Genomic DNA, 27,170 nt, shown 5'->3' on the forward strand with positions numbered 1-27,170 from the left:
AATTATATTTGGTGTACTTTATTAAAATACAATAGTCTTATATATGTTTGCCTAAGAGACATCAAATTAAGGATTTAATCAACTAGAAAAGCCATCCATCTAGGAAATTTAAAAATATTTTATTCAATATGAAAAATCATCTTTTTATCATTGACTATTCATCATTGTGTAAATATGTCAGACTCATCACAAGTACCCACTCTGTACTTTTTAATTCTAAATGCTCAGCAATATAGCTTTGTTCTAAGCAAAAAAGTGGTTAAATTCTTCTAAAGCAAGTATTTGAAGGTGTAAAGATAGCATGAACCCATACATGAGGATTACTCTTAGTCTTTTTGAAGGAGTAATTTAAACATGGTATCCTAGCACGCTTAAAAATAGAAACCTAACTTGAAATCATGAAGTTATACAGAAATGATTTTTTAAAATTAGTTTCAGGTGTACAAAACAACATACTGATTAGACATTTACATCCCTCACAAAGTGATAACCCCCCTCCCCCAATCTACTACTTACTCCTCTGAAGCTGTTACAATTCCATTGACTATTCCCTATGCTGTACTCCACATCCCGTAATTATATACAGAGGGTGCCAAAAAAAATGTATACGCATTTTAAGACAGAAAAAAACTATTAAAATTGTAATACTCAATACATACCGATAACAAAAGATGAATACGTCACATTTGACATCTGCAATTATAAGAAGTTATCATCAGCATCCAGACACTTCTGATTACAGTGAACTACTGCTTGAGCAACGTTGACCAAAGTGTCCACTTGTATACATATTTTGGCACCCCATATATAGATACAGAGGGTGCCAAAAAAATGTATACACATTTTAAGAAAGGGAAAAAACTATTAAAATTATAATGCAATGAATAATGCTAGCATTCATTTAATGATTGCCATCTTTTGAGCGAATATCATACTAAACATAGCTATATAATTCAATTCAACTTCAAAAATTAATACATAGATAACATCGCTTAAAATTTGTATACATTTTTTTGGCACCCCAATGTGTGTGTGTGTGTGCGTGTGTATACATATATATATTTATATTTAATTATAGTTGACATTCAATATTATTCAGCTTCAGCTGTACAGCACAGTGGTCAGATATCTACACAGTCCATGAAGTGGTCTCCCTAATAAAACAAGTGCCCATCTGACACCCTGTTCTTTACAACACTGTTGATTATATTCCCTAAATTGTCTTTCGTATCCCCATGGCAATCTTGTGGTTACTAATTTGTACTTTCTAATCCCCTCACCTTCTCCCCCATCACCACCCCCCTCCCATCTAGCAACCATCAGGGTTTTTTTTCCGTTGTATCTCTGAGTCTATTTCCATTTTGTTTGTTCATTTATTCTGTTCTTTAGATTCCTATACAGAAATGATTTAATCAAATTTTATTTAAAAAAAGAAAAAAACAAACTCTTAACATGTTTGAAAACAGCTTTGATATCAACTGAAATGTGTTTTTGTTTCTTCTAGGATACCAGAACAGTTTCATTTATTTGTTTTTGGTACTATATGTAGTATGCCTTTTATGTCTTCATCCAAATTCTTGATAAAAATATAGAGAAGGAGAGAGCCAAGCATGCAATTCTAAGTCACACCCCAGATAACTTTCTGAAAGATCTCTATCAAATCTTAAGACTCCATGGCTGCCTTTGTTCAGCCCACAAATCCGCTTAACTATAATTCTATCCGGCTCATTTTGTTTTAACCAAAGATTATAATGATGGGTCAAATGGTTTGGCTGAAATCTTGTTGCATTATATTTATGGCATTCCTCTGATCTCCTTTTTTTTATAGTATAAAAATCGAGAAAGATTTTAATAAAATATATTGAGAGATACTCTGCATTTGATAGCTTGCATTCTGACGTGTCTTAAGAGGTATACCAAGAATGCAAGGCCCAAACTGATCTTTACCTGGGTCATTTCTCAGGGATGTGTTTGTAGTGAGCAGCTTTGAGAAATGAGGGTAATATCTCCCGCTGAGACAGAGCAGACATACTTACTGCCTGCTATAAAATGGCAGCTTTCCCAAACTCAAAATTCCTCCCCTGTACGGCTCCCCACTCTGTGTGCAGGCATCAGTCCATCCGGGCTTATTCACAACACCCTCCTGCTGTGCTTTGAATAAATACAGTCCTGTGTCTCTGACCTATGAAAAAAACAACAGGATAACTTATTAGTTTGTAAGTAGGGTAAAGTCCTAGACCAAACAAATATAACTCATACAGAAGAGTACACAAACCATAAGTCAGAGCTCAAATTGTCACAAAGTATACACACCCTTGGTAACCATTTTCCTCACTTATAAAATATCAATAGCTTAGTTTTGTACTTTCTTTGAACTTTGTATAAATGGAATCACACCCTTATGTATCCTTTTGATCTGGCTTTGTTGTTGTTGTTCAGCATTATGCTTGTGAGATTCATCCACGTTGTAGTTGCAGGAACTCATTCATTTTCATTTTCATTGCTATATGTTATTCTATTGTATGAATATATCACAATTTATTTTTCCATTCCACAATTTGTGGGCGCTGGTGTTGCTTCCTGTTAGGGCCATCATGAACAGTGTTATTTTGAATGTATATATTTTGGTGCACATGTCTATTGGGTATATCTACCTGGAGCTAAACTGCAGGGTTGCAGTATATATACATGTTTACCTTTAGTAGAACGTGCCAAAATACTGTCCATGGTGGTTGCACCAACTTGCACCCCTACTAACAGTATATGAGAGCTTCAGTTACCCTACATCCTTGCTAGCATGAGGTATGGGCAGTTTTTTTTAACTATAGTTATTCCGGTAGGTATGAAATATCAAGATATTGTGTTTTTAATTTGCTATTTTGTGACTAGTTATGCTGAACACATTTTCATATGCTTATTGACCCTTTGGATCGGCTTTTTCTGTAGTGCTTGTTTAAGACAGAATTGTTCAATGGGTATGGAGTTTCAGTCATGAAAGGTAAAAAAGTTCTAGAGAGACGTTGTACAAACAGTTAACAACATTATACTCTACATTTAAAATTAAGAGGAAAAATTTATGAGGTGTTTTTTACCACAACTTTTTAAAAAGTGAAAATGGCTCCTATTTATTTTGATTTTTTTTTTCCTGGATACTGACATTCCCAACTCTTTGCTACAATGTGTACTTCAAAAGTATATTTTAAAGCAATATTTTTATAATCTGATGGAAAGTTTCTTAATTGGTGAGTGTATTTCTGTTCAAAACCTTTGCATAAATTCTGACTATGACCAACAAAAATGTATAACTACAAAGATATAAAAATACATTCCTAATTATGTAATAGTTCTTATCATAGTCATTGATATCATTGATTTGGGGACCTTAATGTCTCTAAAATATCCAGCTTAAGTTAAATTCAATTTCTAAAAATATCGTTGGCTTTTATAAATATTTTTTTCTTATTAAATTTAAACCTATATAACTTTACTAACCATTGTCATCCCAATAAGCTTTGATATAAAAAATAATTTAAATGTACTTTTGGATGTGTCTTTTTACCCAACATCTCTTTTTTAAAAAAATCTATCGAAGGAAACTTTAGTCGATGCCTTCTTTATTTCTCTGCAGGTTTTCCTGTAGCAGACAGAGACCTTGAAATAAACATTCCACTGTTGGTTTTTTTTATTTAAAAAAAATGCCATTGTAGCATCTAAATATTTGAAGGGTGCTCTGGCAAGCTTTAGCGACAACATCGTATACACCTGATTTTCCTGTCTATTCTTGTCTTTACACTTTAAATCAACGGCAGCTTTGAGGGGCCTAGGAAGCCACAACATGTAAAAGTGATTAGATTGGCATGAAAGCAGGGAGGCAGAGAGACAGACAGGGGAACTCCTTTGCCTTGGTGGCAGACAGTGGGTGATGGATGGGATGGTGGTAGGGGATTTATCCCACTGTATGTATGTTTTTGTGTGCAAATATGTATATCAGTCTTAGGACATAAAATTAATTGGTGAATGTGCCTTTTCAGCTTCCATTCTCAGCGTTAAAAAAATAGCACTATGGAGACCTGGTTCAAAAAAACACAGTGAAAAGTTAAATCTTGGTTGAAAGTAGACAGAGCAATCATAAGAATTATTTAAATGAAAGAGACCACAGTTATATGGAATTCTGAGTAATACCTTAAAAAGGGAGTTTTGCAAACTTTCTGTAAAGGGCCAAGTAGTAAAATTTTTAGGCTTAGAAGGCCATTTAGTCTATCACAACTCTGCCATTGCAACATGAAAGCTTCCCTTGACAAAGTGTAAAGGAATGAGTATGGTGGTTTTCCAATAAAACTTTATTTGCAAAAAAACAGGCAGTGCTGGTTTTGGCCTGAAGGCCATAGTTTACAAACACTTAACTTAGTATTTCAATAATATCACCAAAATCGCCACCTTAACAATAAATCAGGTAAATTCAGTTCCCTCCTGTACAATATGAAAAAAACATCATTTCCAAAGTACCTTCTTGGTATTGACAATCTGAGGGTTTGAGAAAGCTAACTCTGGCATGTGTAGTGGCAGTTCATGTAATGTCTGACAAGATTATAACCGGTGCCCCTTGAAGCAGCAAGTTAAAAATGCTGTGAAATGCTCTCTTTGATTTCATAGAGCTGTTACCGTAATTTGTATCGAGCTATGTTCTCAAAGATCATCTGTAAAGGAGAAATGCAAAAGGTTCCCGCTATTCTGCAATCTTAGCAGAACATGGCTATTAAGGAACCTCGTCTGAAAGGACTAATGTCATGTATTACACAAATGGAGAAAACCACGCACAGCTCTGCATTTGGCCTCGCTGAATTGCACTGCTTAGGTAACAATCTGTTCAGTATGCACTTCTTTAAACAGAAGAAGATGGATCAGGAAAGCCAGTACCTTCTTGGAATCCTTTTCAGTGTTTCATCTTCCTCATCTTTCTGCACACACTAATCCATTTCTAGCTTATTATTGAGTCTTTTCAGACCTAATCTTCAGTCTTTCTTTTTTTTTTTCTTCATTGAAGGATTTCAATTTATTTTATGCCATTTTAGGCTTAACGTAAGGGGGGGGGAGCAAATATGTCCAATGATAGAATGGGTTACCTTGTGAGGAAGAAAGTGTCTCATCATTGAAAGTAGTCGAGAAGATGTTGGAGGACATCTGTCATGGTTAATTTGTCACAGAGATTAGATTATATTTAATCTATCTTCCAACTCTAAGACTGTATTTTTTTATTAGTTTCAGGTGTATAAAACAACATAATAATTAGACATTTACACCCCTCACAAAGGGATCACCGCAACAGGTCTACTACCCATCTGACACCATACATAGCTATTACAGTACCATTATCTTTAGTCTTTCTTTGGATAATTCTTAGTATAAATGCTCATCACCTTGATTGACATCTAGAACAGTCCCTTGGTTAATCTCTTTCTGTCCAATCCATCTCTCCTAGGTATACACTTCCCAGATGTAGCAGTCAGTGTCCTGTGCTTCTGTGTTTGCATTGCTTCTTTCTTCTTCAAGAACTTGTTTTGGCTTGTCTCCCAGTATGTAAAATCTATTCTGTGTTTCATGGAGTACAAGTTGAATCAGCATTCACTGTTTATGTTTAGCATATAGATTTTTCCCCTTATTTTTCACTGGTTGGGTAATAGCCACAACTTTCATCACTACAGGTTAAAAAGCAAAAGTTTATTTTTTTAAATAAACTCTGAACAGTGACATAAGTGTAACCCCTTAACTAGCTCTCTACAATTTATTATTCTCTTTGATTATTATCCTACTTTAACTGTATAAATAAACACAACTAAACCACACTTCTCAGGAACAAATTTATATCCTAAATAGATCATGAGTTATATATTTTATATATCACTAAGGACTGGTATCTCTTAATTTAATAAACTTTGAAGCTCTTTGAGGACATATTAAGATTTTGATATGATTCAGTGACAAGAAATCATTGGTGGTATAGTCCTGATGATCCCTTTTCTCCAATGACAAATTGATAAATTTGTATTCTTGTTTATATAATCTCTCCAAGTTTGTGTAATGTGGTCAGTTCCTCAGAGTCCCATTAATACTGAACAATAGGTAAGACCAAATTTCCATAGCTTGGAGTAAGAAATCTTTAAGAACTACTGAGAAGAACAGCCTCCTAGTCTGTTAGTAAAGGTTGGCTGCAAAATAATAATAAAACAGTTCCTTTTATTATGTCCTACTTGTTGCAGACATCTAATATATATGTTATTTAATTCTCTAAACAATCTTCTGATACAGGTATTATTTTATCCATTAGTTATCTTTGAGTTGCTAGTACAGAAGATATACATAAATTATAGAGATTTTATTCACTTTATTGAAAAATCTAGAGGAAAGTCGCTGTTGAGGCAGTGTTAGGTTCCCAAACTCTTCTCTTTCCTTCATTCTTCTCTGTTTTCCATGGTGATAGCTTCACTCGAAGGCTGCCAATCCTTATGGCACATACAACATTCTTGCACACTGAAGCTGTAGAGGATGCTTCTTAGTACTTCTCTCAAAAATCAAAGTTTCCTTTACCCCTGAAATATCTCCCTATATTACCTTACTGGCCCCAGTGGCACAGGGGAATGGACTTCACTGATTGACTTAAGCCAGCCTAGGACCACCCTTACTGTTGGGGTTGAAGTTAATACTTCCCAAAATGGGGAACGGGCAGTCAGTCTCCTAAAGGAAGGTCAGGTGACTGAAGGCCAACAGATGTGTCACAAACAACCAGTCCCTACTACAACTCCTTCCTGATTTTATATGACAAATAACTTCAATAACAAGTTGTACTATTGTTTATTGTATTATATGCTAGGCATACACTTAGTGCTTTAGATACATTTAGTATTCAAAATTATCTTGAGAAGTAAATGGAATTAATCCTTGTTTTAAAGTTTAGAAAAATGAAACAACTTACCTGAGGCCACATAGCGAATCAGACTTCCGTCAGTCTGATTTCAGTATTTATGCTTTTTTTCAGCATGTCATGTGTTCCCTAGTAAATCAAAGTTGGCTATAAAAAAACCTGAAAAGTATTGTCCTAAAAATTCATCACTAGTGAAGAATTCTAGAAAATCACTCATCTCTTCTTGCTTTAATATGCAGTCTAATTATGCAGAAGTAAACCTTGTTAAGATAGAGTTACAAAAGCGTACTTATTATCTTGTTTTGCCTATTTTGAACAAAAAAGATCCTTACTGCAGTGATCAGGTAGGGTACCCTGTGCTAAATGCATATACACACACATGCACATACATGTAAATACATGCACACTATGTGTGTGTGTGCGTGCATGCACTGCATATATGATTATTGTGTGTATCACAAATTCTAAGAGAGGTTCTTTAACTTGGCACTTAATGAAAATGGCCAGCGAATGAGTTCAAAGGAACAGGCGCTGTCCTCTACAGTAAGTAACCTCACAGTGAATACCATGGACTACATGATCTGAGGTCTGCCTCCAATCTCTTTCACTTAACAGTAACAATCAAGTATTGTTTCTAAGGGAACACTTCCAGCCCAGTCTGAATTATTTTCTGGGTATTCTAGCTTTAGTTCCATACTCTCTGCCCTGGGCAATTTACTTCTTGCTTCAGGGTCCTTAGTGTTTGCACTTGCTCAGGGCTCAGGCTTTCAGTACAGAATCATAATTTTTTTTTCAATATTTTTATTGGGGAGTTGAGGGAAGGGGAATAGACAAGTTGCTGTCATGTTGTTCTTCGGTCTAGTTGTGGGGGACGTTGCTTCACTGGCCCAAGTTGGCACCATCATTGCGCTCTTCCCAGGCAAGGCAGATCAGTCGCCGGCTTCTGGACGGCTGCTCATAGTGGCTGCTGGCCAGTCACGCTGGCTGCTGGCTACACATGGTAGCCCATGGCAACCCACTGCCACAGGGGCTGCAGCCTACGCCACCGCTACTGACGACTCACGGCAGCCTAGCTCCAGGTTGAGCTGTTGTTCAGCATCTTAGCTGTGGAGGGCAGTGTCACTGGCCCTCACATATGGGATCCGAACCGGGGCCCTCTGGGGTCCCAAGCCAGTTCTTAACCATCGCGCCACTCGGCCGGCCCCATAATTATTTAATTTTTGCTGTAGGCCTTGCTGCTTTCTCCAGTGTTCTCCAAGGAGCTGAGTAGGGCTGTGGAATGGTGCAGCTCTGCTCCTTTTCTCAGATCACTGTGCCTGAGGCTTGAATAAGTATAAACTGGAAATTAATAATTTTATGATTCTAAACTAGAAGTTTCTCTGAGGCAGAAATATTGTTGGGTTAACTAAAAGCAGTCAGGCACCCCTTCATCTGTACCTTTGTGTTACAGTATTTGGAAATAGCTATATCTACTTTGTTGTTTTACAGTCATCTACCAAGATGGCTTCTTTGCAAGTCATTTCTTGAAATGATGTAATTTCTAAGGCAGTAGTGTTACAGAAGTGTTTATCAAGATGAGCTCGGAGTCTTAAATATGCTATAAGTTTTATTGTTGGAATTTAAAGAATTTATGGCATCCATCAGGCACCATTGATGAGAAATGTAATGTCATCCTTTTCTAAACATTTTAACATTTAACAAGTACTTAGAAAGCATAGTTCTAAGCACTGGAGAAGGGCTAGTGAAGAAATGTTAAAATTAATGAAAAATGGTCCTCTATGGGTAGCATATAAGCTGCAAGACAAAGGGGATATATACACATTGTTTACACATTCATTCAAGAAATGTTTGAGGTATTATTACATTAGACATTGTATGGTAGGTGCTGAAGTTACAATATTGAACAACAGAGATATAGTTCTCTTCACAGGGTTTGCGATCTGGGGGGTGCGAGGAGGATCATATGAAGGAGTAGTTTTGAAAAGAGCAGGAGGCAGATGGACAAGTGCTGAATGTGAGCTAACTTGGGGTAGAAATAATATTAGAATTCCACAGAACACTAGGGTTATGTCATATACTGCCTTAATCAAGTTCCAGAAAAGATGTTTTCACTTGAAAGTTATTCCACAGCTTAAACAAAATGCTATGCAGTTTCAAGACCAGAAGGGTGCAATTTTTCTAAAATAGACCCATATATATCTAAGAAAAAGAATTAATATATGTGACTGTTGGTCCAAGTAATAACTTGAACTAAATATTGATTTCACGTCCATTTTAACAGACATTTTTGGTACCTATGCAAGTTGAGAAATTAGTGGTTAATTTTGCTGTTTACTGTTGCATTTATGTGTTTTGTTCAGAAAATTAAGTTTAGCTTGATACAGACTGTTTCAATAATCTCTCTAGTAATTTAATACATTTGATATTCTAAAAAAAAGGAAACTGACACTTAAAATTATTATTAAGAATATAGCTTATTGATTTTGTAAATGGCCCACCTAAATTTTTGTAATACTTGACATTCGAAAAAGAGAACATTATGAGGAGAATTTGGCGGGTGCTTATTTTCTAGGTACTCTCATTAAAGAAAAAGCCAGGAAGTCTTCACCTCTAGAATTGTTCCATTTAATCTAGATCCCTGATGAAGAGGATAAAAAAGATTAGGAAATGGCAATTAAAATGCTAATTTCTCTTGCAAAAATCTGACTTAAAATCTGAAGGCTTAATAGAAAAGAGAAAGTGCGAATGATTATTTTTAGAGAACAACCATTCCAATATACTTCAGCTTCTTTTTTTTAATGCAGTACACGGTACACTAACAAAAAATAAGCCATACCCTTCAATGCTATGTTAAGAATGAATGCATCATGTAACTTTAGTAACAATTGTCTCCCCAATAAGCTTTAATTAAAAAAAACAAAAACAAAAACAAGACCCAGAATGAATGAACAGTTTAAGGCTGCGCTATTTAACATGATAATCACTGGCCATATGTAACTCCTGAGCCCTTGAGCTTTTGAAATGTGGCTAGTGCTTCTAAAAAACTGAATTCTGAATTTCATTTAATTTTAATTGATTTAAAAATTGATGCATGATTCAATTATTAGAAAATTTTAAGCATGTTTGGAATAACGTATATGAACCTACTTTTTTAACTGTAAATTTTATGAAATCTAAATATGGATCAAATATTTCAGGTGAAAATTTGCATCCAGATAGAGATGTCCTATAAATGTAAAGTAAACATCATATTTTAAAGATTTGGGATAATGAGATGTAAAATATCTCCACGATAATTTTTATGATACATGTTGGTGAATATTTTTTATCTATTGGCTAAAGAAAAATATATTATTGAAATCAATTTCACTGTTTTGCTGTTGTTACTTTTTAAAATGTGGCTACCAGTACATTTAAAATTACTGTGTAGCTTGCATTATATTTCTTTTGGACCATGCTGGTTTAGAGTTTCTCGATGAAATCACTGGAATCCACTTGATGTACAAAAATTCGATCTGGCTCAGCAAGTAAATCTTATCAAAATCATAGCTCTCTTCCCCCCTCTTTCTGGCTCTACGGTCAGTGATGATGTTATAAATAATCTCTTTTATGTTTTCAGCAATCACTGAATCTGATAACTAATTCAATATGATTTACTTTTTTGTTTAACTCACAATTACAATCTTTTATTTGGTATTAGAGACAATAAATTTTCTTAGGAAATTTTAGCCAAATTGGTGAGCAATTTTGACAGAGGAGAAAGGATGACTTTATTTGAATCATGTGTTGGGTAATATGCAATGTGAAGCACTTAAAGTATTCAAACTGTATCTAGGAAAGTTTATGGTGTCTGCTTTCTGAAAAGATGTGCTCTTTTCATACTTCCTTTTATACTCATCTTAAACAAAATGGGCGGAAAGCATGGTCAGATGTGTAATGCTTTTTGTTTTGAGAGGTAATCTATAATAGGTGAGAAATGTGCCATTCGTCATGATTTTGTCTCATTGCTCATCTTTCAATTCTTCTAGGAGGTGATTTTCTCTCCTTCCTGAGAAAGAAGAAGGATGAAATAAAACTGAAACAATTAGTGAAATTTTCATTAGATGCTGCTTCTGGTATGTCGTATCTTGAGAGCAAAAATTGTATACACAGGTAAGAAGAACGTTTTAAAAAAACATTTTCCAGTTTTATGAGTAGAATGCTAGAAAATGATATATTTGCTACAGTACAGCAATGAATTTCTTTCACAAAACTTATATATTTTCTTTTTGGCTTTCATATTGTGTGTGAAAGCATTATTTGATAGTTGTTTACATAGTTTACACTTGTTTCCTGTCTTACCTGAGGTAAGGACACCTAATTAGGCAATGACTTACCTACTAATTAAAATTTGTTTTATTATAATCATGAATAGCATAGTGGTAAGATATGCCACAAGTTAATCTTATAAGCATCTCCAGCCTTATAGCCAAATAAGATTGTGTCACATGTTAACTGTACTCATTTTCCTAAGAAACTACTTATAAAGTCATGGAAAAGCATAATAGTAAACAATTCATGGCAGTGAATTTGACCAAGGGTTAAATTTAGCATACCAGTTATTTCAAAGGAAATTTTAGAAAACTTTCTCTAATTAAGACCAGTGACCTGGTCTCAATGCTTTATGGATTGTGGTTATAATTGCTTGTAGCTGGAAATGTTCTTTACTGCTAAATGTCAGTACAACTTAAAATCTCTTGCAAAATTCATGTCAGATTCTAAATATGGCTAAGACTATATAAGCAAAATGAAGTGGGCAACTGATGCAATTTTTATTCATTAGAAATAGTGCATAATACTATTGAAACATGGAGCAAGGTTTATTATCAGATTGAACTGTCTTGGACTTTATCTAAGCTCGTTTAGTTACTAAGGTATATTTTTCACTGATGTGTTTCATTGTGCAGCCTTTGACTTCATTTTGGTGATGTTATTATATATGTATAATTACAGCAAAACAAAGTTACTTTCACCTGATATACACACTTTTTTTATCTTAATAGATTTTTTTTTTTTTTTAGCTGAGCCATCCTGCCACCTGTTGGCAGCTCAGCGGCTGCTCAGCTCGGGCCGGGGCTCGAACCGCTGTTGCTCAGAGCTCACACTCTTGAGCGAGCTCTTAACCAACTGAGCCACTCGTCCAGCCCTTAATGGATTTTTTTAACTTAATTTCTCCCCTACATTTTGCTTAGTGTTTGGTTTTATTGTGAAACTAAAATTATGGTTTATATTCCAAATATAGTTAAATGATTGCATATACAGAGGGTGTCAAAAAAATGTATACACATTTTAAGGAAGGAAAAAAATATTAAAATTGTAATACTCAATATATACCAATAACAAAAGATGAATACAAGTCGCATTTGACTTCTGCAATTACAAGTGGTGCTCAAAGTGGTTACCATCAGCATATTTTAATAGTTTTTTTTCTTTCTTAAAATGTGTATACGTTTTTTGGGCACCCTTTGTATTTTAAAACATTTCAACAGAGATACTATTCTTCTGGAAATTAAGACACCTAAAACTAACCTCTGTCATTGTATTTCTGTTTTACTTCCTATGAATAGATGTCAATTCACATTATAATAGATATTTTGAAAGACTTTAAAAAGCATTTGATTTTGGACAAAAATTGCATTTTTTTATAATTTTATTAGATGAAAACACTTTTTGTTAAAAGTAACAAAGGGTTTTGCCCTGTATTGAGAGGAAATCTATAATTTTGATTGCTCAAGTTATTAAAGCTACTTTGGGTATCAGATCCTCTACTATAGTTATTCATTTTGTCTCAGATTTTTTTTTCAAATCGTCAGACTATCTATGGCTTTAAATCACAATAAATATACATTATTGACACTGTTTTACTAATTTGTCAGTTACCAGTAACATTCTTTCATTTCTGTGGCATTGTGGTTGAGGGAACTGTTGTTTCAATTTCTTGCTGCTTTTGTAGTGATTGCTTTTCTTGCAAATGGGTGGATGACTGTATATATTTTTAAGTGTATATATCATCAGAATTGAAATAGAAGTTAGCTTTTAAAAATTTATCCCACTCACCATATCATAACATTATTTGCTGTAATGTTATTTTTTCGTTTCGCTTTTTAAGAATTTTCACAAATTTTTTGAAAGTCAACTTATGCTTGACCACGTATCCTAGAAGGGTGTCCGTAGTCCTGTACCATATGCCTGCAGGGAAGGTACCTGATTGAATATCTTGAACAGTGTGGCTGAGAGCATGTTTGACTAACAGATTTCAATGTGAACTCTCAGTGACTGGTTGTGGCTCTGTGTTGTGTATTGAGCAGGATTCCAGGATCAGTAACAAAGATTCCAGGGATAGATTAGTCACGTCTGTCAGGGTGCTGATGAGCATTAACTCACAAGCCCCAATTTTGTCACCTGTGGCATTATTTTGTTGTTTCCATTAATACTTTGTTGACATGATTTTTCTTACTAGGGATATTATAGCAGCAATATAATTTTTTTCTATAATTACTTCCATTGATTTCTTCCAAACTATTTGCTATTCTTATTTCCCTTGTTAATCATGATTACTGAATGAACATTATGTTATCTCTAGCCAGTGGTCTTTCTTTCATTCCTCTTCAAACATATAACTGCTGTTTTGGATGAATTCATTTTTTTTTCTTTTCATTTTAGTACCTCACCAATACATATCATTGTATTGAGAAAATAACTCATTCTTTGGGTTTAATTTTTTATAGAAGTGAATTGTGCTATAAAACTTGTTCCTTATAGAACTATTTCTGTGGTAGCAGCAGTGATTGCAGTGGAGTTTTAATTGATTTGTAGTTAAAAGATACACTCAAAACATGTATTTTTTCTCCTAAGAAATATACAAAATATGTATATAGTATTCATTACAGTGCAAAGTATTTTTCCTCATTGGAAAAATTTCCAATGAGCTATTTCACAAATCAATTAAAGTAATCTAAAAAATGATTAAAAGTTTCATTTTTCAAGTATTGAAGAAATGCACCAAAACTCATTCTTACTGAAATACATGCATGCCTGAATTATAAATTCTGTTCCACAAATCAAAGCAAAAATTTTGTAAATGCTTTAAATTTTATATGAAGTTATAAATTTTATCCTGTTCACTGATTAGAGGTCACTGGAATTCAGTACTTGAAAATATTTCTAATTGTTTCTCCCAAAATAGTGTCTTAACTATTGGGGAACACGTTTTCTTTTTCTTTAGCTTTGTTTTATTGTTTTGATTACTATGAGAAGAACAGAGCAATGTTTCATTATAAGTAAACAAGTATGACAGCTATAAAATGGAAACAAGTAATTGCATAAAGAAATGGCTTGCTTTTGGAAAATGTCCTTGCAATTTCCATTTCACTTCTAGGAGAGTTCTCTTGATACTTATTCTAAGTTTCTAATTGAAACTGTTTCTGTTTATAACTGAGAAGTACTGGATATTTTGCACTTCTTACTAGGGATATTCAGGTTAGTTGTGTTCAACTGCATTTTCTCTATAATTATTTTATAAGCCAATATGAAATTTTCTTCCTACTTGTACTTTATATGAATATTTGAAGTACATTGATAATATTGGGGGGGTATATGTGTTTACTTACCATGACATGTTATTAGATTGTTAGATGTCACTCTAGAAAAGTGTTAAACTTGATTAATTTTCACATTAAGTGGATTGAAGATTGACATACTGTATTTAATGGTAATGGAACTTGTAGTTTTATTGCTGATGAATCCTACTGTGAGATTTATTTTTATTTGTGATTATTGCTAAAAGTTGTTTTTTTGCCATGGTGTCCATGGAAAGTAAAGGCAGAATAAAATCTTGATTACCATGTATTTGAGTTAAGAAACATAATCTATGGGGAGTTTTGAAAGTATTTCTTAATTTCATGATATTCTATGCCACTGTCAATACTAGAATACTTGTTTTTGAAGGAGTGACATAGAATATGATTTATTTTTCTAATTTTAAATCTGGCTCTGATTCCTCTTTGGTTTTGGTTGTTCTACCACAATGATTTTGTTGTTGTTGTTATGTGGTAAGATTAACAGCTCTATAAAGTACTTAAGACTACATTTGTTAGTAGGGTTTTTTTCTTATCCATTGAGAACAATGGTATTTCCAGTACTTCACAAATGTGAACAGTTGCCTACTGTTTGCCAGGGTGATATCAACATGAAAATCATGGCCCCTGACTTCAGATGGACATAACAAAAAACAATAATAATGAAAAGAGATAATCCATTTAGTGATAAAATGTACAAAATATTAAGGGAGTAATTAATATCCGGAGGATCTAATATGACTTGTCAGGATGGGGGCTAAGGTAGGAGTGATCAGGGAAGGTTTTGCAAGGAATATTTGAGTGAGACTTGATAGATGGGTATGTTCTTGAATAGAAGGGGAAAGAATATTCCAGCTGAAGGAAACTTGTTTGCAAAGTCACTGTTTTTCATTGAACTACAAAGAATTCAATATTATAAGCATGGGAAGTCCAGAAGTCAAGGGGCTGGCTAGGTAACCAAGGTCATTCTCAGCAAGAGCCACGTATACTATTTAATTCGGCTAAACTGTAGGAATGTCTAGTCATACATTTGTATAATTTTAAGAAAGTTAAAATGCTAGTTTGTAACTGGAAAAGTAATTTAAATAAAATTTACAAAGCCCTGAAAAATGTATAATTTATGAAAATGTGTAGGTATGGGAGCAATTTTATTTTTCAGTTCCATTGGAAAGACTCAATTAGGAAAGCTAAGATTGCCCAGAAAAGAATAATATCGCACTTCACTTAAGTGTGTTCTAGAAGGTGATTGTTTCATCCAATTATTTTTGGTGAGGCTTAGGCATGTGTACCTTTAAAGATAAATGTAAGATGCTGCTTCTATCTTGTAAGTGTTTCTTGTGATTTTATATTTTATGAAGCTAAAGATTTGGTATGATACTGATCATTTATATTTTTCCCAGTGATTCTTGAGGGTTTTTCTGTTTTTTTTTGTTTTTTTTTTAACTTTAACTGATTACCTAGCACCTGAGCATTTTCTAAGTTTTGAATGTACTGAATAAGCGTTCTTGTGCTTAGTGCATCTTTATATCATTAAATGTAAGATAAAGCCCAAATATGCAAAGGAAAATATTTTCTTTAATGGTTTTGAACCTTTCATCATTTCTGTGTCTCATGATCGGCCATCTGTTCAATAAAAGGGACTTTAAAATAACTTCACAGATTAATTGAGACCCAGCGAGATTAAATGAAGGTCACCTGACAGTTAGTGGCAGGGCCACTGCTCGGTCTCAGATGTGCGGACTTCATTTTGACACAATCCCAGTCATTCCAATGTCACCATTTTACTCTTGTCTCATTCAAGCACTAGTAATCCTAACAACTGATATTTATTGAGGACTTACTGAGCACCAGGCACTATGCTGTTTCAGTGCTTCACATGCAATATCTGAGATTGTAAACTTCACAAGGGCAATGACTTTCACCAGTGTTATTCATGTTGGATTCCAAAACCCAGAAACAGTGCCTGGCACCTACAGGTGAATGAATGAATCCTCAAAACAATAGCAGGTACTATTATCGGGCCCATTTCCCACGGGAGGAAACTTATGGTTGCAGAGGTTAAGTATCTTACCCAAGAAAATATTCAAAGAAAGGGGCAGATCCAGCACATGGACCTCGGCATTCTGGTTCTGGAACCCACACCCTGAATCACTGCGCCGGACGTCACTGTCTTCTGTAAGAAATGCATCTTCTTACCAATTAGGAGATTCAGGGCAGGCGGCCAGATGGTATTTGGTGTAATGGCTCAGCTTGTGTTTAACATCTGGACTCTTTATGATCATGAGCAAAAACAGAAGAGCATGCTGAATCCTATGAAATGTAATGTTAGAAAGATACCAAGGTGTTTTTTTGGTTTCTTTAATGAACAGTTGCCGAAATGCAGCAATATTTTATTATTGCTTCTCCACTTAATTAGAGCTTGAAAATTTACTTTTTTCATTTTTTATGCACTATTGTTTACATACCCCCTTCTGCTTTATCTGTTAATTAAAAAGACAGGATTAGCTTAGAAATGTGATCATCTCAGTTAGTTGACTAAGCATTGATGACTGATTTTCTTGTTCCAACATTCGATTATAATTTTGAATGTATTAAGCTGCATTTTTATTTTTAGCTTCTAAACCAATTTTACTACAAAACAGAGAGGACTTCTCCATAATTTAAATGTGTCAAAAACATACAGTCCTTCGTTAGTTTAGCCTTTTTTTCTAATGCAGTTTGGTATTTGCATATGCAGTATGATTATCATACAAAAGATATCGCAAGAATACCTTTCTAAAAATTATTTATCCTGCTGCTTGATGCAGTGTCAGAATTTCCCATCACTAGTTTCATTTTAATTAAGAATTTTTCCCTAAAGTCACATGAATGTTTCCAGGAATGAAAAAGGAGGCCTTTTCTTATATTAGAATCAATTAACATGTTGGTTTGAGTTAATGTACCAGAGTATCTGGCTGCCTGTTTAGAAAACAAAAGTGAGTGATTTGGGTAAAAGGTCAGAGGATAGATAAGTTTTGATTTATGGTTACTGTAGGAAAGATTCAGCATATATAAGACTGTTCAGGAATTCAGGGCAGTGCAGTCAGCAGAGTGGAAGTCCTCGAGAGTGAGAGGAGAGGAGAATAAGCGGAGAGGAGTACATTAAAGCTATTTCATGGTTTGGGCAGGGCTAGCCTTGTCTTATGTTGCATAGAAATGAGAGAGGAAAACAGGTGTATACCTCATTCCTATAATTTCTGACTTTTACTCAGCTAATTACAGTATGTACATTTCTGGCTCAGAATATCACAAGTGATCTTTTACATTAAACAAATACAAATGGTTAGGGTGCCATTTTTTCTTAGGACCTATTTGATTACAAAGAACAGAAAGTGCTTAAGCGAACTGAAGCCTTCGGAAATTGATTGTAAGAAAATAGAGTTACCTTACAGAACCCAGCAACAGGAACTTCAGCCAGGCTTGGGAGTCATTGGCCTTAGGAACCGGGGAGGAGTCAGGGACCAAGGCACCACCCTTCCTGTGTTTCCCTCTCTGTTCACTTGGCCTTTAATTATTTCTTCTTGCTATGTTACTGCTTCATTCCCCTCTTGCTCTGAAGACTACATTCCTCTGCCTCATTTGCAAAAGATGCTCATGGAACATTTGAGTCAATATAACCTTCCAGGCCCAGCATTTTCAGATAATTAATTTGTCTTTGAGGTCTTTGAGAATTGATAAGCCAGCTTATAGTAGGTGTCTACCTAATCTAATCAATAATATGGCTAGACAGGAAAGAGAACAGGGTCAGTGTTACATAGATTTATAGGAGCGATATCTGTGTGTAAGGGGATAATTCTCAGAAGATAAGACATGTACTATGCAGGCTCCCCAAAAGATGACTATTATGCATTCATTGAGTGTTTACTATTTGGCAAGTACATTCATTGTCTTATTTAGTCCTCACATGTCTATGAGGAAGGTATCATTTATCTCCACTCCATAGTAGAACAAATTAAGCCACACAAAAAAGTAACTTGTCTAATGTCATACAGCTGGTAACAGGATGATCCCAGTCTAGATTGAGTTAATGACAAAGACAGTGAAGCTAATCAAAACATTTAAACTATGTTGTAGATATATTTTCCAGTTTCTTCCTTTTTGTGGATATCAGCCATGTGGATATCTCTCTTATGATGCAAAACTTAAAACCATTTAGTAAATGCTGATTTACAGAAAACTTCATTGTAGGAATAAGAACCCTTTTATATTATCAGTCTTATCTCCTCTTTTTCCTCGGTTGATCCATTTCCACATAGTTCCATGGTATGGGGCTGTCAGGTTGACTCCATCTTACAGTTAGCCCATGTAGTCTTCTTGAATCATAGCTTGCACGGAGTCCATACAAGCAGGAGATCAAGCTCAGAACCAAGGAGTTGGGTTCATGATTTACCCCAGAGATTTGGGTGACCATTGGTTGAATCCAGGTTCTCAAGTCAAACCTGGTTTATGCTAGAACAGCTAGCTTTTTCTAATTAGGCTTGGTCAAATGGAAATGTTAGCTTCTGAGGAATCCATTAGAATACCGATGATACAGAAACAAGCTTAACCTTCTAGCTTGCAAATTGTTTCCCACTCTCTGGCCCCCAAGGCAGGATCAGAGGAGTGAAGGAACCAGAGAACCCTACCCTGTGCTTTCACTAGGCATTGATTCATCTCAGTTATTTTGAGAATTACTGTTCTTTTTTCCCCAAATTTATTTTATTTTATTTTATAAAATACAAAGCCCAATGAGAAGCCCTTTTCACTCCCAGGTTTCCATGTTAAAATGTTGCTGTGCCAATCCAGGCTGTCTCCACTTTCCCTACTCTAATAGCCATGACCCTAGCATTTGCAGAGCCATTTAGCAACTTCAGCATCGTGGTGAGACCACAGATTTGACATCAGACTGCTCTGTGTTTCAATCCTGGCTTTACAACATATTAGCTGACTTTGGACCCCTCCTCCACCCACCTTACCTTGGCATTCTCTATAGCCTTTACCCTGCATTATTTTTTGTCCGTACGATGACATGATATTTATTTTATTTATATCTACTTATATGTTTGTGCATATATGTATATGCACAACAGTAATACACACACACACACACACACACACTTCTATATGCATATACATATACACACACACACATATGCATATGCATATAAATAAAACCCTGGTTTACTTTTTATTGTCTATTTCTCCTAACGAGGATAAAAGTTCCATGAAGATACTGACTTTATTTTGTTCATTCCTCAATACAAAGAACCATTACCCGCATTTAGTTGGTGCTCAGTACAAATTTGTCAAATGGCTGAATGAATGAAGTTGCCTCTATGCTTCTGTTTCTTCTAATATAAAATGAAGATAATCCCTGACACAGTGACTTGGGCTAGAGAAGGCAAGGCTATGTGAGTGGGAAAGGCGTACCTCAAGGCCCTCCACTAGGAGATATCTGTACAGCATTTCAAGGGGACGTAGCTCAGCAAGCAGAGACCACATTTGTTTATACCACTGGAAGATTGGAGTCAGTTGTCTATTTAGCCAAAGATACAGAAACTTTTCAGGAAAAGATAGCTACGAAAAGCAAGAGTAAATGCGGGATATCTCAGTTCACTTCACCATGGTCCCCAGAGTTTCTAACGATAACGTTGTCTGAATAGGATAGGACCTTGCCGAATCTGAGAAGCTCATTTTCTTGCTAGTGCTATGGTGTAGAGCTTACAACACCATTCTTGGAGTACTTATACATCTGTGTGAATGTTTAATGTACTGTTTTAAACATTGAACTCTACCAGTTCATATACCAAACTTGATGTCAACAGGCCACATCCTTACCCTGAGAAAAGAGCAAAGTTAAAGCCTCGACATCTCTAGGCAGTTCCTGTCTATCTCCAGCCCATTTTTCCACATCAGCTACCTTATTCGTATTACGCTTTTAGCCATGTGTTCCCAATCCCGAGTATCATTGAGCCAGGTGCTCCTTGACATACTGTGGCTACAGTGGTGTAGGGAAGGAAAAATACTTTTCCCTCTTCCTTTCCTTGTTTGATACCTGCCCCTCCCCCCGTAATAAAAGACAGATTAATAGGATAAAAACAAACCTAAGTTTAATAACATGTGTTTTTCCTGTATACATGGCAGATACCCAGGAAAACTGAGTAACTCCCCCAAATGGCCCAAGCCACCACCTTAAATACTATCTCCAGTTAAAAACAAAACAACCAAAAATAATGTTGGTGTTTAGGGAAGCCAATTATGGGAGGTTACCAGGAAAAGCACAGTAAACAAGGGTATAGTTATTCTGCAGATTTAAGTTGTTGTCTCCATTGATAAGTTTCTAGAGATTTAGTGATTACCCTCTTCCTGATACTACAAATGGAGATTTCCCTTATAAATGTAAATGTCTCTTACAGAATGGTAATTTCTACTCAGTTTTCAGAGCTTCTCCTATGTCTGCTGTTTCTTAAAAATGATCAGCTCAAACTCTTGTGCCAAAGAGGCACTTTTGGGGGTGGCCAATTCTGTTCCCCTTCAGCGGTGAATGGAACAAAGCTCTGCCATGATGGAGATTACACAAGTGAAGGGAAGCAGATAATAAGTGCATTTAAAAAAATAAGTGTGAAATATTTCACATGGTGATAAATGATGAATGAGAGTAATAAGACAGGATCAAGGGGAATAGGAATGTGGGGGCGGGCACTATTTTATACAGAGTGGTTAGAGAAGACCCGGAAGAGATAAAGGAGAGAGCCATGTGAATATTGGTGAGAAGAATCTTCTTGGCAATGAGTGTAGCGAGTACAAAAAGGCCCTGAGATAGGAGCATGCTGGATGTGACCAAAGAAAGACAAGAAGGGAGAGAAAAAATGAGGTTAGATAGTTATAAGTTGGCTACATCCTGAAGGTCTTGAAAAGGACTTTGCTTTTAGTCTGTGTTAGATGGGAGCCTTTGAGAAATGATTTGATCTGCCTGAGGTTTTTTTGAAGAATCAGTTGGAATTCTGTTTTGAAAATATAAGGGGGCAAGTGCAAAAGCAAAAAGACCAGTTAGAGAGCTATTGAAATAACCTAAATGAGAGACAGTGGGACTTGGAGGAGGATTTATTAGGGGTGGAAATCATGAGAAATGGCCAGATTCTGGATGTATGTTGAAGGTAGAGCCATCAGGATGGGCTAATATATTAGATATAATGCGTAAGAGAAAGAGGAGTTGAAAGATGACTTCATACTCTTACAGAGACTTCAAACAATGGTCTTTCTATATTATTTTTCTCATAAATTCACTCTCCAATGTTTTGCTTTCTGTAATTCTGATAATTTTAATGGTATTACTTCAAACTGTAATGAACAAAATCAAAGTATAATGCATAGTTTCCTTTTTACTGGGAGCCTACTAGGTGCTAAGAATTGTGCCAGTACTGGTGATATAGCCAAGATTGAACAAAGTACCACTCTCTCTGGCATTTTCATGTTATTACACTAACTTTATAATTTTTGATTGGAAAAAAATAAAGGAAGTGACCTTGAAATGATGGCACTCAAGATCTGATCTGCAATTGTTTGCATTTAAATTGGACGTGTTTTCCAAATAAGTTATATAGATCCTTTAAGATGTGTACCTTACCAATAGTCTCCTAATTCATAGATCCATTCATTTAAAGAGATAAGTAAAATTAAATGTATGCATAATTTATAGTGGGTAATATTTTTCCTCTGGGGCCTCCGGTTTTATGGCTTGTAGATTAGCACAATTGGTGATTATTTACAGGAGCTAATATCTCAGTAGTGTTGCTTGTAAATAATGCCAATGGATCATGCCTGATTCTTGGAGAATTAATGTCATTTTCTAGAACTAAAGTGACATGACAGAGAAGATGTCATTCACTTGTATTATATTTACTATACAGAAGGCCATTTCCGTCTAATGTAAGGTTATGTACTAAATGATAAAATGACTTACCTCTCATAGTAAATATTAAATGCTTTTATACAATAGGTTAGAGAGAATAGTTACTGTTTGTGGTCTGGTACACTTATTTCTACTTCTATGGACAAATATTTCTATTATTGTAGAAAAGAAACACTTGCTTATTTTGTGTTCTTATATTGACCCTTCTAATGCTGATTTTTCACATTTCACAGTTGAATTGCTTTTTGTGGGGAAGGGAATAGTGCAGATTTTTTGAGAACATTTTTCAGTGGGTACTTTTCATATAGTAGGAGTTTGATAAGCATCTAACATATGAATGAATGAATGAATGGGTGAATAAATTACTGAATAAATGAAATAGGTCTTTTATTTGCTGTCCAAAGTGCTGATTGAATGCCATCAGATGACTAAGACTTTATAGAAAAATAATCATAAATTGTTCACCCATGAATATTTATCTTCCATTTTTATTTTCACTGATTTATTTCTTCATAATGCATAAAGGAAGAAAGAAGTAACTCTATCTGATGCAAATCTGTATGTATTATGCAAACGGACCAAAATTCTTTTTCTGTCATGAGTTAGTATGAAGGCTTTAGGATGCTTAGGGCATTTTTTTTTAATTGTTTCAATGTGATTATTCCAAAGATGGCATCAGTGCTCTTCTGAAAATACTGTTATCCTCCAGGAGTCACAGAAGGTGAATACATCCTGTTTCAATCTATTTTTCATCTAACGGTAGTTATTTGTTATATTGACCTCGTCCTATCTCAGACAATGATCAGGGCTTAAGACAGCAGCAGTAGTTGATAACATGCCAGAAACTATTAATTTTTAACATATACTTTGAAATAATTGGCAGTAAACAACAGATGTGTTATGTATTAGAGTGCTCAGTAGGCACATGTTTCATTTAGCCTCTCTCTGTCTTACCTCCCCTCTGTCCATTCATTAGGTAAATAATGTGAGAACAGGAACATGGTTAGAAAAGTGCCAGGGTATTTAGTTCCTTACCATTTAAGATAGCATATAAGAAGTAACTTTAATTCTCAGTGAGTAATATTCTTAAAATTCCCATTATTCATCTTTAAAATTAGGCTTCTTGCATAAATTAATGAGGGAATAAAACTAAAATAATTTTATCTGCTATTTGAGATCTTTTAAAACCTGAGGCAGGACATAACCATATGGCATAATATACAAATAATCTATAAACCTCTTTATAACCAAATGGAAACATAATTGGTATGTAATTAAAGAGTCCACTTTTTTTTATCACACTGCACCGTTATGAATTTTTAAGACTTATTTTTCTCAAACACATATCTTGTGAAAGAAAGAAAATTGTAATTTTTATATTTATATCAAATTTATACTTAAATATATATCCTAGGAGAACCAATTATTGGGTTTTCTATATATTTGCTTTTATGATACCATATAAACTTGCCTGGTGAAATTCAATTTTATTCATCATTTCTAAACCTTCTCTATATCCCATGGTTTAAATCAATCAAAACCATGGATTGAATGTCTTCTTTGTAAAAGGCCCTGTTGAGACATGCTCCCTGATCTTAAGGAAAATGAGAGGAGTTAAAGATATAAAAAAATATATTGATAATTTGATAAATGGTGCATGGGGGAGAGGAGTGAATAAGAAACGAGGACTTTTTTAGTAGAAACGCAAAACATGGCATATAGTAGTCTCAGTTGTAAGAGCCACCTAGGAGATATTGGGATAATTTATTGAAGTTCTTTATATGATCAGCTGAATTAAAAATAAGATTAATCCCCAAAGTATTTCCTAATTGGCCATTTACCATATTTAGAAGAACTTTAAAAAGTTTTATTTTTTTCCCTAGTTTTATTAAAGCATACGTTGTCTACTTTATAAGCATCTGGGTGTTGAAAAGCAGTCATGTGGCAAGTATTCCATAATGTTAGGTCACTTGAAGTTATTAAAAGTTATTAAAATTTTACTTAAGTTCTGTCTGTATGCTGGACATAAAATGCTGAGCAAAACAGAGGGCATCTCTGTCTTCATAGAGCTTAAAGTCTAGTGAATGAGACACACATGAACAGTATTCATATAAGAAAGCATTTAAAAGTGGGCTGTGACCCCATCACAAGGCCATGAAAGGCACCTCTGAAGAAGTGACATTTGAGCAGAAAATTAAGAATTAGCTAAAGACTGAATGGCAAGATATATTTGCAAATGATATATCCAATAAAGGGTTAACATCCAAACTATATAAAGTACTCATACAAGTCAACATGAAAAAAAAATCCAATTAAAAACTTGGCAGAGGACCTGAATAAGCATTTTTCTATAGAAGACTTGTAGATGGAAAAGTGCTCAACATCACTAATCATCAAGGAAATGCAAATCCAAACCACAATGAGACATCACCTCACACCTGTCAGATTGGCTGTTATCAAAAAGACAACAAGTAAATGTTGGCGAGGATGTGGAGAAAAGGGAACCCTGTGCACTGATAGTGGAATTGCACATTGGTGCAGACACTATGGAAGACATATGGAGGCTCTACAAAAAATTAAAAATAGAGCTTTGGATAGATTTGGGTATCTATCCAAAGAAACCAAAAACAGTAATTCAAAAAGATAATGCCCCCATGTACACAGCAGTGCCCCATATTCATAGGGAGCAACCTATGTGTCATTTGATAGATGAATGGATGGATAAAGAAAATGTGATATGTATGTTTGTGTATCTACACGCACGCGTGTGCACGCGCGCGCGCGCACACACACACACACACACACACACACAATGGAATATTCGCCATAAAAAGAATGAAATCTTACTATCTGAGACAACATAGGTGAACCTAGAGGGTATTTATTATGTTAAGTTAAATAAGTCAGACAGAGAAAGACAAATACCATATAATTTCACTGAATATGTGGAACCTAAAAACAAAATGAATGAACAAAACAAAATAGAGACAGACTCACAGAGAACAAACTGATGGTTGCCAGAGGGGAGGATGGTGGGTGGATGGGTGAAAAAGGTGAAGAGGAGTAAAAGGGACAAATTTCCAGTTATAAAATAAATAAATCACGGGGATGTAACATACAGCATACGGAATATCGTCAGTAATATAACTGTACGGTGACAGATGATTATTAGACTTATGGTGGTCAGGTATACAAATATTGAATACTATATTGTACATCTGAAACTAATATAACTATATTTTAATGATAACTTTTTAGAAAAGAAGTAACTAAGGGACGATGGAAGAGAAGAAAGGAAATGATCATTTGGGAGGAAGAGTGGCTTCGAGGTGGGAAGGAGAAGGATGGCCTTTCAAGGGAATGAAAGGAAATCAAATTATGATGGGACTGAATACTGCCTGGAGATGCGACCAGAGAGGTGGTGGGGAGCAGACCTTGAGAGGATAGCCCAGGTTCAGGAACTTGGTCTTGACCCTGAAAGCAATGGGAAGCCACTGTAGGGTTAGTGGTTAGTAGGAGAGATCAGATTCATGCTTCATACAGATCACTCTTGTGGTAGCGAGGAGACTAGACAGGATCTCAAATAGGAGACAGGGGAGGGAAGCTTTCAAGGAAGGCAGTATCAACTTATCTCCTTGGTTTCTGGCTTGTGAAGCTGGATAATAGGCCTCTTAATTCAGGAAACACTGATTATGGAGCAGGATGGGGGGTGGAGGCAGGATTATGGATGAAAATGATGAGTTAATTTGGGGGCATGTTGAATCCAAAGTGCCAGTTAAATATCTGTGAAGACATTGAGTAGGTAGGTGAGTATCTAGACCTAGAACTCAAGGGACAGGTCTGACCTGGAGATAACAATGTGTAAACGATGAAAGAAAATGACTGAGTAAATGATGAGTGAATCAGTGTAACTTTGAATTAATCATGAATCGATAAAAGAAATATTTGAGGATAAGAGAAGAACATGGAAGAATATAGCTGTGGTTTTCTGAACTCTACATATGTGCATTTTAAAAGGAAGTCTATTGTCTCTAGATTTTTAAAATGAGGCAATATCAAAAATTACTTTTAATGTATAATGGTAGTATCCAATATTTGCCATTTCTAGTGTCAGATTAAACTAATCTGACAGAAAAGTAACTCTAGAATGAAGTTTGTTAACTTATTTGCTTTCTTAAGTAACTACTCTGATGGTTAAGTGCTTCCTTTAAAATCTTAAATTATATCAGCTTTGATAACTTTATGTTCCCTGAGTAATTACGACAACTGGAAAACAAAGGAGAGAAATATACTTTCATTATAGTCAGAAATTTCCTCAACTGTGTAAAATAAATTAGCAGCAGGAAAAAGAAATTTATAAAAACACCATTCATAAAAAGAAACCTGTTTCCTTTGGAAAGTTCTTTTCTGGGAAGGAAACCAGGAGAGTAACTGATTTTGCCTTTTTGGGATTCTTGCTACCTGGCCAAAAGAACTTACTGTATGTTTGAAGTTATAACAATGAAATACATGAACACAGACTATAGCTTTATACTATTCTCCAATAATTATGGTTTAACAATGACAAAAATGAAAGTGTCTCTCACTTTTTTTGGGGGGGGGAAGGCTACATAAAATAAAGACATTTCCCTAGTTAGTTTCTATGATTAAAAAACAACAAATGTAAGACAAAAATAATGATCTTGTGAAGAAAAATTTATTTCTT

General features: G+C 35.0%; 1 protein-coding gene across 1 annotated transcript in view; it reads left to right on the forward strand.

Annotated features, from left to right (window-relative positions):
• FER (FER tyrosine kinase) overlaps positions 1 to 27,170 on the forward strand; it is a 414,063-nt gene that overhangs the window by 308,037 nt on the left and 78,856 nt on the right. Inside the window, exon 16 of the mRNA XM_019653135.1 lies at positions 10,948 to 11,071. Within this exon, the coding sequence (XP_019508680.1) occupies positions 10,948 to 11,071 (124 nt within the window). The remainder of the gene's footprint in view (positions 1 to 10,947; positions 11,072 to 27,170) is intronic.

This window comes from Hipposideros armiger, unplaced genomic scaffold, assembly GCF_001890085.2.
Source record: "Hipposideros armiger isolate ML-2016 unplaced genomic scaffold, ASM189008v1 scaffold_196, whole genome shotgun sequence".
NCBI lineage: Eukaryota > Metazoa > Chordata > Mammalia > Chiroptera > Hipposideridae > Hipposideros > Hipposideros armiger.